The sequence below is a fragment of the Alexandromys fortis genome, unplaced genomic scaffold (genome assembly GCF_014885135.2).
Source record: "Alexandromys fortis isolate MF-2015 unplaced genomic scaffold, M_Fortis_MF-2015_v1.1 scaffold_8_9099976_23576923, whole genome shotgun sequence".
Classification (NCBI taxonomy): Eukaryota; Metazoa; Chordata; class Mammalia; order Rodentia; family Cricetidae; genus Alexandromys; species Alexandromys fortis.
The window spans coordinates 12,655,716-12,672,728 of NW_026067899.1; the positions used below are offsets into that span (position 1 = coordinate 12,655,716).

Genomic DNA, 17,013 nt, shown 5'->3' on the forward strand with positions numbered 1-17,013 from the left:
GGAGGCGGAAACTTTTTTTTTTCTTATTCTCAATAAAATAAAAAAAAACAAAAAAAAAAAAAAGAAAAATTTTACTTGGCCAGGTGTTGTGGCCAAGTAAATAAAAGCTTTTAATATTAGCACTCGGGAGGCAGAGACAGGTGGATCTTTGTGAGTTCGGGGCCAGCGTGGTCTGCAGAGCTAGTTCCAGGACAGCCAGAACATAGATAAACCCTGTTTTGAAAAAGATAAAAATTTTAAGTTAGGAATTCTATTTAATGTTGAGAAAATTAATTCTAGGCACAAATATTAGTACAAAGTAGGAAAGAAGACAATGAACATGTGCTAGGCCCTTAAATCCTTCATTTCAAACTAATTACAATGTGATTACTACAATTACCCTGTGGGAATTAATGGGCAAGGAAGAGAATCAAGGGGCAACTTGACCACAGTGAACAATTATGCCATGGCGGTATGGCAGTGATTTGAGAGTTGATTCAAACAACTGTTCTCTCTTGCAACAGAGGCTGAGGGGCCATGAAGAACAAGGAGGTATGATTGCCCTGTCACTGTGGGAAGAATTTATCATTATTCAAATTTGTTAACGAAGGAGTCCTTGACTTGGCATAGTTCAGCGAAATAACGTGTACCAATTCAGCGCAAGGCCCTAGGGACAATTTCAAATATAAAATAAGTGACTTAGACTTACATGAAAGCCACTGGGGATTTACTTACTCAACTGAGAGAGCAAATAGTGGTAAATTCCCTGGCTACTTCCAAGCCATGGGTATCTGAGGGATTTGAAAGCATTTGAAGAACTCCCCCCCTCCCCATTATCTTTTTCTTAAGGTTGTAGGATCCGGCCAGAAATTTCTGTGGTAGGATACATTCTGAAGCCTTGGAGAAACAGATGACAACTGATTGTACATTTCTTTGGCTTTGAATTTATTTTCTGAGCTTAAGGGGCAGCTGTAGCAGGATCAGGGGATGGCTATCCTTACCAGGAGATACTCATTTTTGGTGTTTTTGACCGCAGACTTGATGTCATCCACCATAGTCAATACCATGTACGGGACTGGAGATGTCTGTGTGTAGAGAGTGAGCATAGACCCAGGCCTCCTTTGGTGCTGTTTTCTCCTTGCTTCCTGACATGGATCTTCCGAGAAATGTTAGAGCCATCCTTGCGTGGCTGGTTGCAGAGTGAGGGGGTCTCACCAGAGAGTTTGCTGTCCCCAGAGTCGATTGAAGTGTGAGAGGATGATTAGTGGGACACAGTGACTATTTAGAAGGTGGATTTGGGGAAGACAAAGCGGAGTACCTGCTGTTCTTGGATATCAGCTCTTCGCTCTGAGTAAAGTGACCACTTTTACTGCCATGAGGTCCACAGAAAAATGAGCTTGGAGCTGGGGGAACATAAAAGTGCTTCTAGAGGAACACAAGATAAAGCACCAATAAATTGCATTTTATGAACTGGATTGCCTAGATGTATGTTCCTTTTTGGTTGAGTCTCTTTTTATTATCTGTGAGCTTTAGCTGACAGCATTTTAAATGCCCAACCATTGTGTGGGTGCAATTACCAGGAATTTTAGAACAGTTGTGTTCCATGCTTGCTCTCTGGAATTGAAGGCGAGCATTCCCTTCCCCTCATGTCCCCTTTTGTCCCTGCTCTCTGGACCCATGTCAAGGTAGGAAATCTGATGCCTAAGAAGCATTGCCCTTGACCTCTACCCTGTTGGATAATATTCTGTCTTCTGAAAGCTCAGAAGGCCTTTGGCCTGGTTAAAGCAAATTCTGTCTTCTTATAGGTAGTTTTTAAGAATTTTTGAGAGGGAGTTCATGGTTTTCTACAGCCTTCAGATTTTCCCTAATGAGATGGCTGTTTTCTGAAATTCTGAGTTTGAAGCAGTATTTCTGAGTACAAGGGAAAATTAGCTTTCTTGGGGAAGCCCAAAAGAAATTGTTGAACATTATTTTATGATACATGTGCTTTCTTGGCAGAGGATGTTAAAATATATAGAACACCATGACTCTGCAAAACTCCCCTGCTTAAAGGTGGCAGGAATATAGAAGAGGATAAACACAATTATGTGATTTAAGAATAGTCTGCTCATGGCAAGTTGTATTTGCACATGAAGTTACTGACTGCTGTGGTAAAAATGTGTCCCACAGATGTTAGGTGTAGCAAATTTACTCCCCAAAGTAAAATTTAATAGCATGTAAAAGTATTTACTTACTTCCTTATTTTTTAAATTTTATGTGTATGTGTGTGTGCTCAAATGTTAATGGCCCGTGAAGGCATTTGTTTGTGACTTGAGCTGGGAAGGCTTGCCCACTGTGAATGGCACTGTTCCTTAGGCAGGGCATTCTGGAAAGTGTGGAGAAAGTGGATGGATCCATAACTGGTTGCGTGACCTACCACTTTCTGTCCTGACTGAGGATTTGTGGTGGCTAGCTGCTTAAAGTTCCTATGGTCCTGACTTCCTGTTAGTAATTAGAATCTGGACTTGTGAGCCAAAGACTTCTTCCTTCCACTGGGTTGCTTGAGTAAGGAAGGGCATTTTGTCACAGAGGTGGGAAGCAGGGCTGAACTCTAACTGTGTCATGAAGTTATAGTTCTAGAAAATGGACCAAGATGTCACCTTAGCAGAAAAGGAAAGCTCCAGGGTCTTCATTTATAACAGCATGCCCAAATATTTGTGATGTTTAATTACACTTAGTAGTACACTCTTTGATCATACAAATTATCAAGACAGTTCTATGTATTTGTTCAATGTCTGTTTTTTTTTTCAGTTTAAAAAGACTTCCCTAAGAGAACGTGAATGTGAACAAGATAAGCCTGACACTTGTATGAAAATACCATAATGAAACCCATTACTTTCTATGCTATGAGAAAAAAAATTAATAAACTAAGACTTCCCTAATCTTAGCTAATTATCTAAGTTTTTGTGTATGGCAAAATATTATTATCCCCATTTGTGATAATTTTAGTAGTAAGTAATTATAATTGCTTAATAGTCTAAAAGCATTCCATTAAAAAACAAGGTACATTTTCTCATTTTTGTCATTGAATACAAAATGTGGGAAAATTATGGTTAAGTAAGGGTTATAAGAGATCTGAGCCCTCAGTTTCTGCCTGTGACTTGACAGTGTTCAATAACTTTTTTAATTCTGGAGAAACCAGACCAGACTCCTGGGGTTATGGATCCCAGCCTACAAGTTTGGCTTAACCCCTTTGAATATTCTTTCTATTTTGAGAAAATTTACTGCCTACTCCTTTCTGAAGAGCTCTGTAAAAGCCAGACACTTCAGTCTCCATTTTCCCTTGGATCGTAGTGAGGCTGAGCAAAGTCATAAACAGTCATTGCAAAGGCCCTAGCACAAATGTCCATCCAGACTCATGGCCTTGATAGTAGAAGGTATGTTATTTACACCAATAAAGGACAGGGCAATAGTGTTTTCAAAGACATTAATTTTTGTAGATACATTTATTTCTATTTTATGGGTGCAATCACTTATCTGTGTGTATGTGTGTGTACCATGTGTGCACTTGGGGCTCACAGAGATCAGAACAGCACATCTGAATCCTTGAAACTGGCGTTACAGGATGCGAGCCGACAGGTGGGTGCTGGCTACTGAACCTGTGTACTCTGGAAGAGCAGTAAGTGCCATTAACCACTGAGCCATGTCTCCAGCCCCTGCAGGGACAATTATATGGAAGAATGTGGCATTGTTTTTGCTCCTGTGCCTGACCCTTGGCCATTGTGGAGATGTGACCAAATCAGATGAATAATAATTTAATAAATTGAGTTTCCGCTTTTACTTATAAAATTCTGCTTCATCTGTACACAACTACAAATCTTGACTGATGTGACAACAGTTTATTTTACTAGAATACCTTGGGTGTGAGCCAGAGGCTGCTCTGATGTCATGACTGCGAGTTTTCTGCATCTCAGCTTCACCATTCTCTCCCTCTCACTGTGCTTCTTTATACAATGCTTTAGGTTTGGCAATCTGAGGACAAAGGGGTTTCTCTTTAGTTATAAAACGCCAGTGCTGTTGAGTTAAGTTCTTGGTTCAACAATACTGAACTTGTGTGTGGATCAGAGGGAAAGATAGACATACACTAGGAAAAGAAGGTGTCAGGTAATGTGGATGACGAACCTAAATGGCATGTACTCATTCGTTCAACAAATACTTATTTTTTTTTTATCAATTTTTGTTGAGCTTTAGATTGTTTTGCTCCTCTCCCTGCCTTTCTCCTCCTCTTCAATCCTCCCTCAAGGTCCCCATGCTCCCAATTTACTCAGGAGATCTTGTCTTTTTCTACTTCCTATGTGGACTAGATCTGTGTATGTCTCTCTTAGTCTCCTCGTTGTTGACTAAGTTCTTGGGGATTGTGATTTGTAGGCTGGTTTTCTTTGCTTTTTGTTTAAAAAACACTTATGAGTGAGAACATGTGATAATTGTCTTTCTGAGTCTGGGTTACCTTACTCAATATGATGTTTTCTAGATCCATCCATTTTCCTGCAAAATTTAAGATGTCATTATTTTTTCTGCTGTGCAGTACTTAGTTGTGTGAATGTACCACATTTTTTCTTATCCATTCTTCAGTTGTGTGGCAGTTAAGTTGTTTCCAGGTTCTGGCCATGACAAACAATGCTGCTGTGAATATAGATGAGCACATGTCCTTGTGGCACGATTGAGAATCCTTTGGATATATACCCAAAAATGGTATTACTGGGTCTTGAGGAAGGTTGTTTTCCAATTTTCTGAGAAATCGTCACACTGATATCCAAAGGGGCTGTACCAGCTTGCATTCTCACCAGCAATGCAGGAGTGTTCCCCTTACCCCACAACCTCTCCTGCATAAGTTGTCATCAGTGATTTTGATCTTGGCCATTCTTACAGGTATAAGATGGAATCTCAGAGTTGTTTTGATTTGCATTTCTCTGATGACTAAGCATGCTGAACATTTCCTTAAGTGTCTTTTAGCTGTTTTAGATTCCTCTGTTGAGAGTTCTCTATTTAGGTCTATACTCCATTTTTCATTGGATTATTTGTTCTTTTGATGACCAATTTCTTGAGTTCTTTGTATATTTTGGAGATGAGACCTCTGTCTGATATGGGGTTAGTGAAGATCTTTTCCTGTTCTGTAGGCTGTTGTTTTGTCTTGTTGACTGTGTCCTTTGTTTTACAGAAGCTTTTCAGTTTCAGGAGGTCTCATTTATTAATTGTTTCTCTCAGTGTCTGTGCTGCTAAGGTTATATTTAGGAAGTGGTCTTCTGTGCCAATGTGTTCAAGTGGACTTCCCACTTTCTCTTCTATGAAGTTCAATGTGGCTGCCTTTATGTTGAGGTCTTTGATCCATTTGGACTTGAGTTTTGTGCATGGTGATAGATATGGGTCTATTTTCATTCTTCTACATGTTGCTATCCAGTTATGCCAGCACCATTTGTTAAATATACTTTCTTTTTTCCATGTGATATTTTTTGCTTCTTTGTCAAAAATCAGGTGTTCGAAGGTGTGTGGATTAATATCCGGGTCTTCAATTCGGTTCTATTGGTCCTCCTGTCTGTTCTTACGCCAATACCAGGCTGTTCTCAGTACTGTAGCTCTGATGTCGGGATCCTTGAAGTCAGGGATTGTGATGCTTCTAGAAGTTCTTTTATTGTATGGCACTGTTTTGGCTATTCTGGGTTTTTTGCTTTTCCATAAGAAGTTGAGTACCGTTCTTTCGAGGTCCGTGAAGAATTTTGCTGGGATTTTGATGGGCATTGCATTGAATCTGTAGATTGCTTTTAGTAAGATTGCTATTTTTACTATTAACGAATACTTATTAAGCAACTATTAAGGGCTGTTAATTATATGTGAAGGATGAAGCTGAGGGAAGAGATCAAAGGTGTAGTCAGAGTTGCATGGTAACAACTACTGAGGTCAAAGATCAAGGAGAAAGATCTGACTGCAGGAGGGGACAGCAGTCTGCTTACCCATCATGGCTTGGGTTGCATCAGCTCTATTTAGGTAGAGATCTTAGTAAAACACATAGATTTGGAGTTTGCAGGTAGCAGAAGAGACTGATTTGAATTCCGGAACACACAAGACCTACAAGGAAGGGAGTGCATGGACTTACCCAGGGACTGCTGGAGTAGCAGTCCCCAAAGAATGGCCAAGGAAACCCTGAGGGAGCTCTAGAACTTTCCGGTGTCCCCAAGTGGAAATGACTTCTGTAAGAAACTCAGAAGTCACTTTCCCTTTGTTGCTTTCAGTCACCCACAGGTGCATGCTGGGTGTTATCAGAGGCTCTGCGATGCGGAATGTTCTTGATCTGAAGGCTAGCAGGATGCTTTATCCAATATGGTTGTGTTTGAGGAATTTTTCTACTTGAATTTTCAGTATAGTAAGTGCTAAGAGACGCAATCCAGTTAAACACAAGCGCTTTAGTGCCCTTATGGAGACCATATAGGGGCCGTGATCCCAGAAAGCTGGGAGTTGGTGCACGAGAGAAGCCAGTCTTGAGTCTATAGACAATGACAGTGACTGAGGATGCCAGGGCAAGGGGGACATAATCCTAACCAGAGCGTTTTGGTTGTAGCCCCGAGGATGCATTAAGATGGGGATAATGCGAAGTGACAGACATGATTTAATAGCTAATTATGACAACTCAGGTATGAAATTACTCAGAGATCAGGATGTGGGAACAACAGCAGGGATGACAATGGCAACACAGGAGAAACGTAACTGCAACTTGATTGTTGACTACAGATGTGTCAGCGTGGAGGAGAGCAAGGAGTCAAAGACAAGCAAAGTTGGAGCGATGTGTCCAGAGAAAGCGTCTGGCTGCTTGCATGTGTCAGCCATAGGAAAAGCGATCCTTGGTGTCCAAGAGAGATTTAAAAGAGTAACATTTTCCCCTGGAAATAAAAGGAGACTCATGAATGTAATCTGAATTTCTAGCTAGCTGCATTAAAATAGACAAAATTAATTTTAATATTTAATTTAACCTAGTATATAAAATACCATCACTTCAACATTCATTATTTTGCAATTAATGTAAAATTCTTAATAAATTCCTAAAAGTTTCTTCTGTGTTAGGTCTGTGAAGTCTGGTATGTATTTAACCTACATAGTACATACATATCAATCAGACATCACAGGTCAAGTACTCAGTAGCCAGGAGTGACTGCTGACTGGCACTTCTTGAGTCAGGATAATCAGAATCCTAATGTGTTTGCCTGGAATTTTAATAACTTTGTTCTTTCTGAGCTCATTTCTCAGAAGTGGTAGGTTTGGACTGAGTCATCTAACTCTCTTACCTCTTGGTGACCTGGCTCGTGTAGGGTGTCTTCACAGATCCGCTCTGAGAAAATGATCTAAGTGTTGGTGGCTTGCTTCCTGAGAACGGCATCTCGGACCTGCTGCTTGCAGGGTCCGTACTGAGTGTACCTAGTGAACACAGTACACAGATGTGGTCTGTGGAAGTTCAAATGGTCTGGCAAATAGGAAAAAGAGTACAGCCGATGTCATCTGAGGGTAGAGAAATCAGTGAAGGAGTGTAGCCTATAGATGGCAAGACACACAGAAGATAAAAGTCTTGAAGATAGACCTAAAGCTTCAAGCAGTAGTGGAGCTAAGAGATGGTTTGATATCTCTTTATTACCTGTGACCACAGAGGTTTTATGTGTATTTTTCTTTTTTTTAATGAAATCCAAGCTGTCTTGTGAAGGTGGATGTTGAGAATTTTTTTAAAGAATATAAATGAATAATTTGAAAAAAAAACTATAGATGCAAATTCAGGTTTACTCAGTTCAGAGATTTCAGAGATTAAAATATAAGATAAAGGGAGATGACCAGGCCTTCCATTTCTGTCAGGCTCCTAGGGCTTTCATGAAGGACCATTGCAGTAAAACAAAAGATTAGGCCTTGACAGGGCCTTGTAGGTAACGGCAGTTTGCTTGCTCCTCATCTCCTCACTTCACGATAAGATAATGGTGCAATGAGAATTGAAAAATAAAGACACACAGCCTCAGAGTTTCTGGAGTGGATAATAATAAGTGTGTATGATAAGAGCTCCTAAACAATATCCAAGTAAACAGTCTTCACATTCAGGCATTGCACCCCTTTGTCTGGCTTACTCATTAAGAATGAACTGTGTTGTATTTCTGTGCTTTACCATCCTGATGCTTGCTTCTTTTGCTTACATAAGATTTACTCAAAGTCTGTTGAGTGAGGGGTTACGAACCCCTTAATTATTTGTTTTCTTTTGGTTATGAGAATTTGGGAGTTATAGTAGTGAGTTGCTATGGCAATGGCTATGTACGACGAGATGATCAAAGGAGGGGAGATGCTAAATCTTGAGAAACATATTTGCATGCAAATTTCTCTCTAGTGGAATTTAAAAGTCTTGCGTGTGAAATATTTTCTATTATGTACAAAAACATAAAAGGCATGCTTATCATATAAATTATGTATTTCTATTGTTTGTATTAAATTACAGGAGCAGTTCATATGCTATGAAGATGATTTGATTTGATTATTAATGGCATTTAATCTGGGTGTAGTGGCATATGCCTATGCTTCCAGTATCTAGGATATGGAGGCAGGAGAAGCAACTCAAGACTGACCTTAGCTAAACAGTGAGTCCCTGTCAAAGCAAAAAAGTTAATTTTAAAAGGTGGAAAATGAAGACTGATTTTTTTCATAAAGGTGCATGCATGTGTGCATGTGTGTGTGTGTATATGTGTCTGTGCATGTGCACTCTACATATATGTTGGGAAATATCACAAGATCATCTCTCAATTTCTATGAAGATAATATAAAGGACTCTAGCATATTAAAAGCATTTGTCATTGCCAAATTTATAATTTGTCAGCTTCAGAGATTCAATACATTTTCGGTGGTTAATTCTTTACTTCAGAGTTTCCATGGTATTGACATTGGATACTCATAAAAGATAGGAAATACAGTCTTTGGAATCCTAGTTTAGAATACTCTTAAAATTAAGTCTTAAAACTTAAGGAAATATGTGAATATGTGTGGGAGGGTATGCATATGTGAGTACAGGGGCCTACAGTGTCCAAAAAAGAGTGTCAGATCCCTTGGGGCTGGAGTTACAGGTGGTTGTAAGCTGTTCAATGTTGGTTCTGGGAATCAAACTTAGGTCCTCTAAAAGATCACTATGTGTTCTTAACTTTTTAGTTAAGTTCTTAACTTTTGAGGCCATGACTCCAGCCCAAGAACTTAAATTCTTGACACATTAACCGTAGATTGTGTCATAAAAGTTTGCACACAAAATTCTAAATTGTCTGACCATATGTCGACTGGAAGGATATTTCCTGTTATTTTAGCTTCAGTTTTCAATATATTATGTTTTGAAGACAAGGTAAGCAATTCCACCATGTCGTGAGAATTCTTTAAATCAATACTATTCAAAAGAGACTGTGAGTCTCCCATGTAATATGAAACATCTGGTAAGCACACCATATCAAGTCACTTTAAGGGCTGAGGAGTTTTCTCTGTGGGTAGCGATACTTAGTTTTGCAATCATGAGTTGCGTGAGCTCGTGTCTCCAGCACCCAGCTAAAAAATCAGGTCATGGCTGCACATGCCTGTAACTTCAGCACTGAGTAGAGGAAGAGTGTAGCTGGCTTTTTTTTTTGAGCCACCAACTAGCTCCCAAATAAAGACACGGAGACTTACTATTAGTTATGAATGGTTGGTCTTAGCTTATGCTCGTCCCACTAGCTCTTAGAACTCAATTTAACCTGTTTTCCTTCATCTACATTTTGCCTTGGGGTCTTTTACCTTGCTTTCATTCTGTATGTCCCACTCTGTGGCTGGTGACTGCCTGGCTGGCTAGCCTGCTGGCCCTGGGCATCTTCCTCTCTTTCTTACTTGTTCTCTATTAAAACTAGATTTCTCCTCTTTCGACTTATTCTCTCTGTCTGCCAACCCTACCTCTCTGCTGCCTACCTATTGGCTGTTCAACTTTTTATTAGATCAATCAGGTGCCTTAGGCAGGCAAAGCAACTCGTCTTTGCATCATTAAACAAATGAAGCATAAGCAAATGTAACCCACCTTGACATAGTTAAAGCAATAGTCTACAGCATAAACAAATTTAACACATTTTTGCCTGGTTAAAGCAATATTCCACAACAGAAAAGGCAGCGAGATTTCTGAGTTTGCTGGCTAGCCATTCTAATGGGGGTGGGGTGGGGGTGAGAGGGCAAACTGAAAAGACACATTCTATCAAGAGAAGAAGGTGTAAAGTGATAGAAAATGACATCCAGTGTCCTCCTCTGGACTCTGCAAAATCGCATATAAGGTACAGACACATGCAGACATACACACACGCACACACACGTACATGCAAGCATGCACAGAGCTACTTTAAAATCAAATACATTAAAACCTGAGATAGTCAAATTCTCAAGAGAAGCCTTGTGTGTGTATGTGTGTGTTATGTGCCCATATTCTTGTATGCGCATTTGTAAGTGTGCAGGTGTGGAAGCCAGAGGTCAACACTGTATGCCTTTATTTCTTGTTCATCACCTCATATTTTTTTAAGACACAATCTCTCATTGCACCCAGGGCAACGCTTATGCAAAACGTAGCACAGGTTAAAAAGCAAAAAGGGATAAGTGAGAGCAATTTTTATGATATATAGTAATGGATCGCCTTGTGAAGGAGTAAATTCTGAGAAATGAGTCATTGGGCAATTTCTTTGTTGTGGAACCATCATAGAGTGAGTGTATTTAACTGAACTAAGGTAGTGTGGCCTCCTACACACCTATATTATATGGTATAACCTTTGCTCCTATACTCCAGATTGCCCAGCACGTTTATCAACTGACTCTCTAGAAAACCGTGTCAGAATGCTAAGTGCTTTTGTGTCTAACTATACCCAAATATAGGAAAGCCACCGTGAAACACAGTGTGATAAAATGCATGGGGCACTCACCTGGAAGAAAATGTGTTCCGGGCAAAGGACTGTGGGTTGCTCCAAGCTGCTTGCAAGTGAGCAGCGAGTGAACACGAAGGCATCAAATCTCACTGTGGATGGCCTTACTTGTAAAAAAATTAAAAATATCATTCTTCCTTCAATAATAAGTTTAGCTCAGCTTAGAAATAACCTTAATTTTTTGGAAACTTCTTGACTTGTTTGTAATGTTGGTTAGGTTAAAACACAACTGTTATAGTCTTTCTTTATATCTCTATTACATAAGCTTTAATCTATTTAAAATTTTATTTTTCTTAAAATATTTTATTACATCTATCTTTCTATCTATCTATCTATCATCTATCTATCTATCTATCTATCTATCTATCTATCTATCTATCTACCTACCTACCTATCTCTCTATCTATCATCTATCCATCCTTGGAGGACAAGGGAGTGTATGTAAAGGTCAGAGGACAAATGTCAGAAGTTGGTTCTCTCTTTCCACCATGTGGGTCTTGGAGATCAAATTCAGATCGTCAGATTTGGCAGCAAGTACCTTTACCTGCAGAAACATCACATTGGCCCACTTTTACTTTTTAATCTTTATGTTGCCGTTAAAACCGAGATGCAGATTCTTAGCACTGTTAACTGCGTCCTTCAGTATATATAGTCAGTCCCTGGGGGACGGTCTTCATGGTCATTCACTAAGCTGCCATCTTCAATTCTAACAATACCTTCTCTGGATCCCTCTTACAGAGTCTGTCAGAGGCAGCTAAGTTACCAGGGGCTGTAAATATATTTAAATGGAAAGAGTGCACTTTGAAAATATAAGTATGATATAGTAAATATGCAAACCAGGCACAATCACCTTATTGTTATCAAGTATTAAGTACTGTGCACAATTGCATGTGACTTGAAGTACAATAGGTTTTATTTTTCTCATTAGTACCCGGTCAAAAGTAGGAGTCTTGGGGCTGGTGAGATAGATCAGCATTTACACTGCCAAGCCTGGTAGAAGGCCTGAGTTAAATTCCCAGGACCCACTTGGAGGGAAAAAACAGGCACCTTCAAGTTGTCCTCTGACCTTCCCAGGCATATTCTCTTTCTCTCTCTCTCTCTCTCTCTCTCTCTCTCTCTCTCTCTCTCTCTCTCTCTCTCTCTCTCTCTCTCTCTCACTCTCTCTCATACACACACACACACACACACAGAACACACAGACTCCCATCCCCAATATATAAATATATATATAACAAAACTTTTAAAAAGTAGATGTTTAATGCTGTGCTACAGTTTTCTGATAGGTTGATGTCATTTGGAAACCATTTTTTTTTTGTTTCTCTTACAATCATATGAAACCACCGCCACATAAATTTATTCCACTTGCCCCAAATATTATAGTTTTGACTTGTAAACCAACACAAATTTATTTATCATAATTTATCTTGCATTATAACGTTTGCACTAAGTCTTTGCAACACGCCATGGATTTTTGTACTGACAGAACATGTCGATTTGCTCTGGACACTCTGCAGGCACTCAATACCCACCTGCTGTTTGTGGAGACCATATTGACGGTGCACCAGCAGACTGAGAGGAAACCACTGAGATCGCTGGGAGTGTTAAAGTTATTCAACATCAGGCTTCTTGGCATCAAAACTTTGCTTTCTTAGAAAACAAGAGCATTCCAGCTTGCAGAGGACAACTTGCATAGAGGCTTTCTGTGTGAAATGTTTGGGAATAAGCAGCTGGCGTCCGTTCTGTGTCTGGGCTTCCGCGACACTCTCGGGCTGTCTTTTCTGCTCTGGTCTGTTCTAAAACAGACCCGGAGAGAGCTCAGTTCTGCGCAAGGGCCAACTCAGAAGCCAGCTGTGGGCCAAGACAAAGCCAAAAAATATTGTGTGCTGGCAGTGTCTTGTTTATTTGCAAAGGTGTCTGCTGCGGGTGTCTGGAACGGTTGAGATGTGTTCCACATTTCCATTTGTTGTTGTTGTTGTTTGGATCCAGGATGAAGTGAGGACGAAGTCTTTTTATACGCAGGGATGTTTTGAGTCCTCCTCCGCGGTGGTACAAAAGGCCCCCAGAACTTCCACTCTCGTGCTTCAAAGTCCACCACGCATCCCGCCTCCAACAATGCCACCATCCTTTACCAGGGCAGTCCTCTTATCCCAGGGTTTTTCAAGGCTTCAGAAAGAAAGCTTGTTATTTAGTGCCAAGATAGCTGAAGAAGTATCTCTTACTCTAACGCAATGAATTTATATGACTCAACCACTCAAGGAGCCTTCTAACCTCAGTGATAGCACCCGAGTTGTAGTCTTGGTTTTGTGTGTTAATCAGATGAAAATAACCCCGCTTACGTTTATGTTCAGGCTGCATGGGTAAAACCGGGTTTAACTTTGTTTCTTTCTATTTAATTGGGAATCTTGGTCTAGATGGAAAGCACAGCCCTGTTGTCAGCAAGCCCTTGCAGGAGGGTGCCTGTGCGCGGCGGGGGGGGGGGGGGGGGGGGGGGGGGGGGGAGGTAAACAATACTCAACCGACTTTCGATGATTTGAGCAATTTTTTCCTCCTCCTCCTGCTGTGTGGGGCGGGGGGGGGGGGGGAGGTAAACAATACTCAACCGACTTTCGATGATTTGAGCAATTTTTTCCTCCTCCTCCTGCTGTGTGTTTAACCACCTCCCTCCCCCAGGTGCTAAAGCTTTAACTACAGAGATAGCTCCTTCTACAAGTCTGGCCCTTTACTTCCATTACTTATTATAGATGCCCATATCAGCTTGGCACAGTTGGCTCAGCTTTGTGTCGTCATTTGTAGGGCACAGGAAGTCTTCAGATGAAGACATGAATGTACAGAGTTTGTTTGGTAAAGCAGAGCTGTAGGTCCGAAGGCAATGGTGCCCGAGGTCGTTCACAGGGATCCACAGAGAGGGTGCGCTCTCACAAATGAGAAGGTGGAATGCGGTGGTGGGACAATCCTGTGGGAACAGCCGAGGGTATTCCCAGGGCGCAGGCTAACTAGCCCTTTAGGGACACCGGACGAATAAACGAATGTGGAACGATCTAGAAGGTGGATCTTCTGTAGGAGAATGTAGAGAAAGCAGCTGCTACCGTCCTACGTGTCTCTAAAGTCTCAGGCGGGCTTTGCTCTCCTATCCCCCCCCCCCACTCCCACCCCCACAAGAAGAAGCTAATCCCGGGGACCTGGTGCGGCCCGCTCCTCTTCGCCCACAAGAGGTGTCACCTCCCCGCCACCCCTCCGCCCTCGGTCTCCTGCCCCGCCCTCGGGCGGGTGGCTGGCAGCGGTGCCCGCGGAGGCGCGGCAGGGGCGGGCCCTGTCCCTCGAGGCAGCCCGCGGGGCCAGTGGCAGGAGCGGCGCGCCGCCAGCCGCGGGGGGCGTGGGATGGGGGAGGCGGCGGAGGGGAGCGCCCGCTGCCACTAGAGCCAACCGCGCACTTCCAAAGGGTGTCGCGGCTGCGCTCCCCTCCCGCGCCCCGGGAACTTCAAAGCGGCCCGCGCCGCCCGGTCGCCCCGCTGCGCTCTGGGGCCCCGCAGCCCGGTCCGGGCCGCCTGGTGGCCATGACCCCAGCGCGCGGCTCCGCACTGAGCCTGGCCCTCTTGCTGGTGGCCCTGGCCGCCGAGCTCGCGGCAGGTACTGTGGGTGTCTCTTCTTGGTGCTGGTGGGGGTGGTAGTGGGGGCCGTCTGCGGGTGAGCACGGTGACAGAAGGTACTCGGGAGCCGGGTGGCCGTCCTGTAAGCCACGGGGGAAAGGCAGTCGGGCTGAGGGGGCGCAAGTCAGGGCGCAGCGTGGGCACCTGATGTCTGGCAGTTGAAAGGGTGGGTGTGCAGGTGTTTGGGGGACCGAATCATCAGGAGGACAAAAAGAGACTGGGGCGTGGGGTTTGGGGAGAGGGGTTGAGGTGGATGATTAATTTGAGGGCAGTTTGCAGCGGAGGGAGTAGGGGAGTATTTGTAGGTGCGTGCTTGGCTGGGAGCTGGGCGGCACTATTTCACACTGCAGCGACTTGGAGGAGTGCAGGTGCGCTCTGGGGGTGGCTCCAAGTGGAGCCCCGGAGAGACGCGCAAGGATGGGAGCGTGGTTGGGGAGGAGGTGGCAACTTACTCTGAGTTTTAGGAGGAGAAATTTATTCCGAAGGCCGTTGGTGCCAATCTTGGGAGGCAGAAAAGGGGGCTTAAGGCTGCGTGGTTTGCAACGCATGTTGCTTTCGAGGTAATGGTTTTTACTCAGTTTCCGGAAGGGGGAAGGGGTTATGGCAAGAGTCCCAGCGTTTATAACAGGTCTGTGCTGCGATAGGCTAAACAGAGCCCTCGACCCGAGCTAGAATCCAAGCGTTTCTTTTACAGTGTTTACTAGAAACTGGGGCAAATGCATCTTTGGTAAAAAAATAAAAATAAAAATAAAATAAAAAATAAAATCATAGTCTGCTCTGACTAGAAATCTTTAGGTCTGAAACTATCCGTACGTTGCCCTGGATTACAGAGAACAGGGACAGATTCGCCCCTAACTCAGTTTTTAAAAATGTCAATCAGACATTGGAAGCATTTGCACATAAAGAACTGGTGTTTTTCCATAGAGCGGTACTTTGTCCGAAGCTGATTTTGATGCTTTTTTTTTTTAAGATGACAATCTGTTTGACATTAATAGCTATACTCAGGGTGGGTAGTTTTCCTCGTGGTGACATGTGCAAGAGACTGTTTTGAATAGTGTGATTGCTGTCTTGTACAGATTTCAGATGGCCTGAGAGAATTACCAAGTACAATATTCAAGTTAAGAAGCGATAATTGGAAGGAATTAAGTGATAAAACTGAAGGATGAAAACATCCCCCACCCATCTTTAAGAAAGCAGTTACTCTAATTCAGCCAGAAAGACAATGCGGGAAAGTTAGAGTTTGGAAAATTCATCTATGAGAACAGAGCTGACGGCGGGAGAGCCTTTGTAGAAAATGGGCCAGCTCTCTGTTAACTGGAGACATTAAATGTGCTTGACAACGGAGCAGAATTTACCACCCCAAGCTACAAAACCCTAAAGACAGTCTTTGAAGCGTCACAGTTTTGATTGGCTACCTGTGAATACATCTCTCTAAGTTAACCATGTTATCCCTTTTATTTGAGAGGATGTTTTTTGAACACAGAACCAATGATACTTTTTTATGTGTGCTTGAGAGATAAGTTTTATTGCATAATAGAATTTTTAGAAAGTTTGAGAAACTAAGGCACACCAACTTAATAATACATATTCTATTATGTTCTTGACAAGGCATGGAAACTTTTGACACCAGAATGCTATATATATATGTATATATATATATTTAAGTGTATATAAAATGAAATACATATTCCACTTAAATTTGTTTCCTTAAAAACTGAGATACCAGAAAAATTCGTAATGTGGAACTAATGTATCAAAATAGTGATGAACTTGTTAAAGTTGAACTTTTGTAACCAACTTTTCTATCCAATGCAATTATTTTCAGTTTTCTTTAGGAAACTTGAAGACCTTTTGTGTCTCATGTAAGCAATGCATATTGTTGTCTACTAATAATGGGAAAAAGCATTATTTTTTCCAGGTTTTATACAGTTCGTTGATGTCTTTTTAAAATGTACTTGCTTATATTTTATGTGTATGAACGTATGCCTGCACATGTGTATTTGTGTGTGTATGTGTATGTGTGTGTATACCACATGTTTTCCTGGTACCTAAGGAGGCCAGAAGAGGGTGTTGGATCTGCTGGAACTGGAGTGATAGATGGGTGCAGGCCACCATGTGGGTGGGAGCGAGCCTGAGTCCTCTGCAAGAGCAGCCTGGGCTTTTAGCCACTGAGCTGTGACTCCCGGATCTCTTTGGTGTTTTGATAACAGAATTCCAGGTAGATTTCTCCCCAAATTAAATTGTATTTCTCAAATGGCTTCTAGTCTCTTTTTCTAAGTTATGTTGTAAATCCTACTGGCCATTTACAAATGTGTACTTGACATTTTTGGCACGTTATATGGGAAGTTGTTCTTGGCATGATGACATAGTGAAATAGTGTGTCAGAAAGCACCAACCTCCAAGCTGGCTCTGCTGCATGCCAGGTCTAG

The 17,013-nt window shown here is 42.0% G+C and overlaps 1 protein-coding gene across 2 annotated transcripts in view; it reads left to right on the forward strand.

The window, feature by feature from the left end:
* Acvr1c (activin A receptor type 1C) overlaps positions 1-17,013 on the forward strand; it is a 116,468-nt gene that overhangs the window by 16,467 nt on the left and 82,988 nt on the right. The window contains exon 1 of one of the 2 annotated variants that reach the window (XM_050123702.1): positions 14,292-14,564. The exons of the other annotated variant lie outside the window; for it this stretch is intronic. Coding sequence (XP_049979659.1) covers positions 14,492-14,564 — 73 coding nt within the window. The 5' untranslated portion in view covers positions 14,292-14,491. Of the gene's footprint in view, positions 1-14,291; positions 14,565-17,013 lie in introns of those variants that run through there. 2 annotated transcript variants of the gene reach the window in all.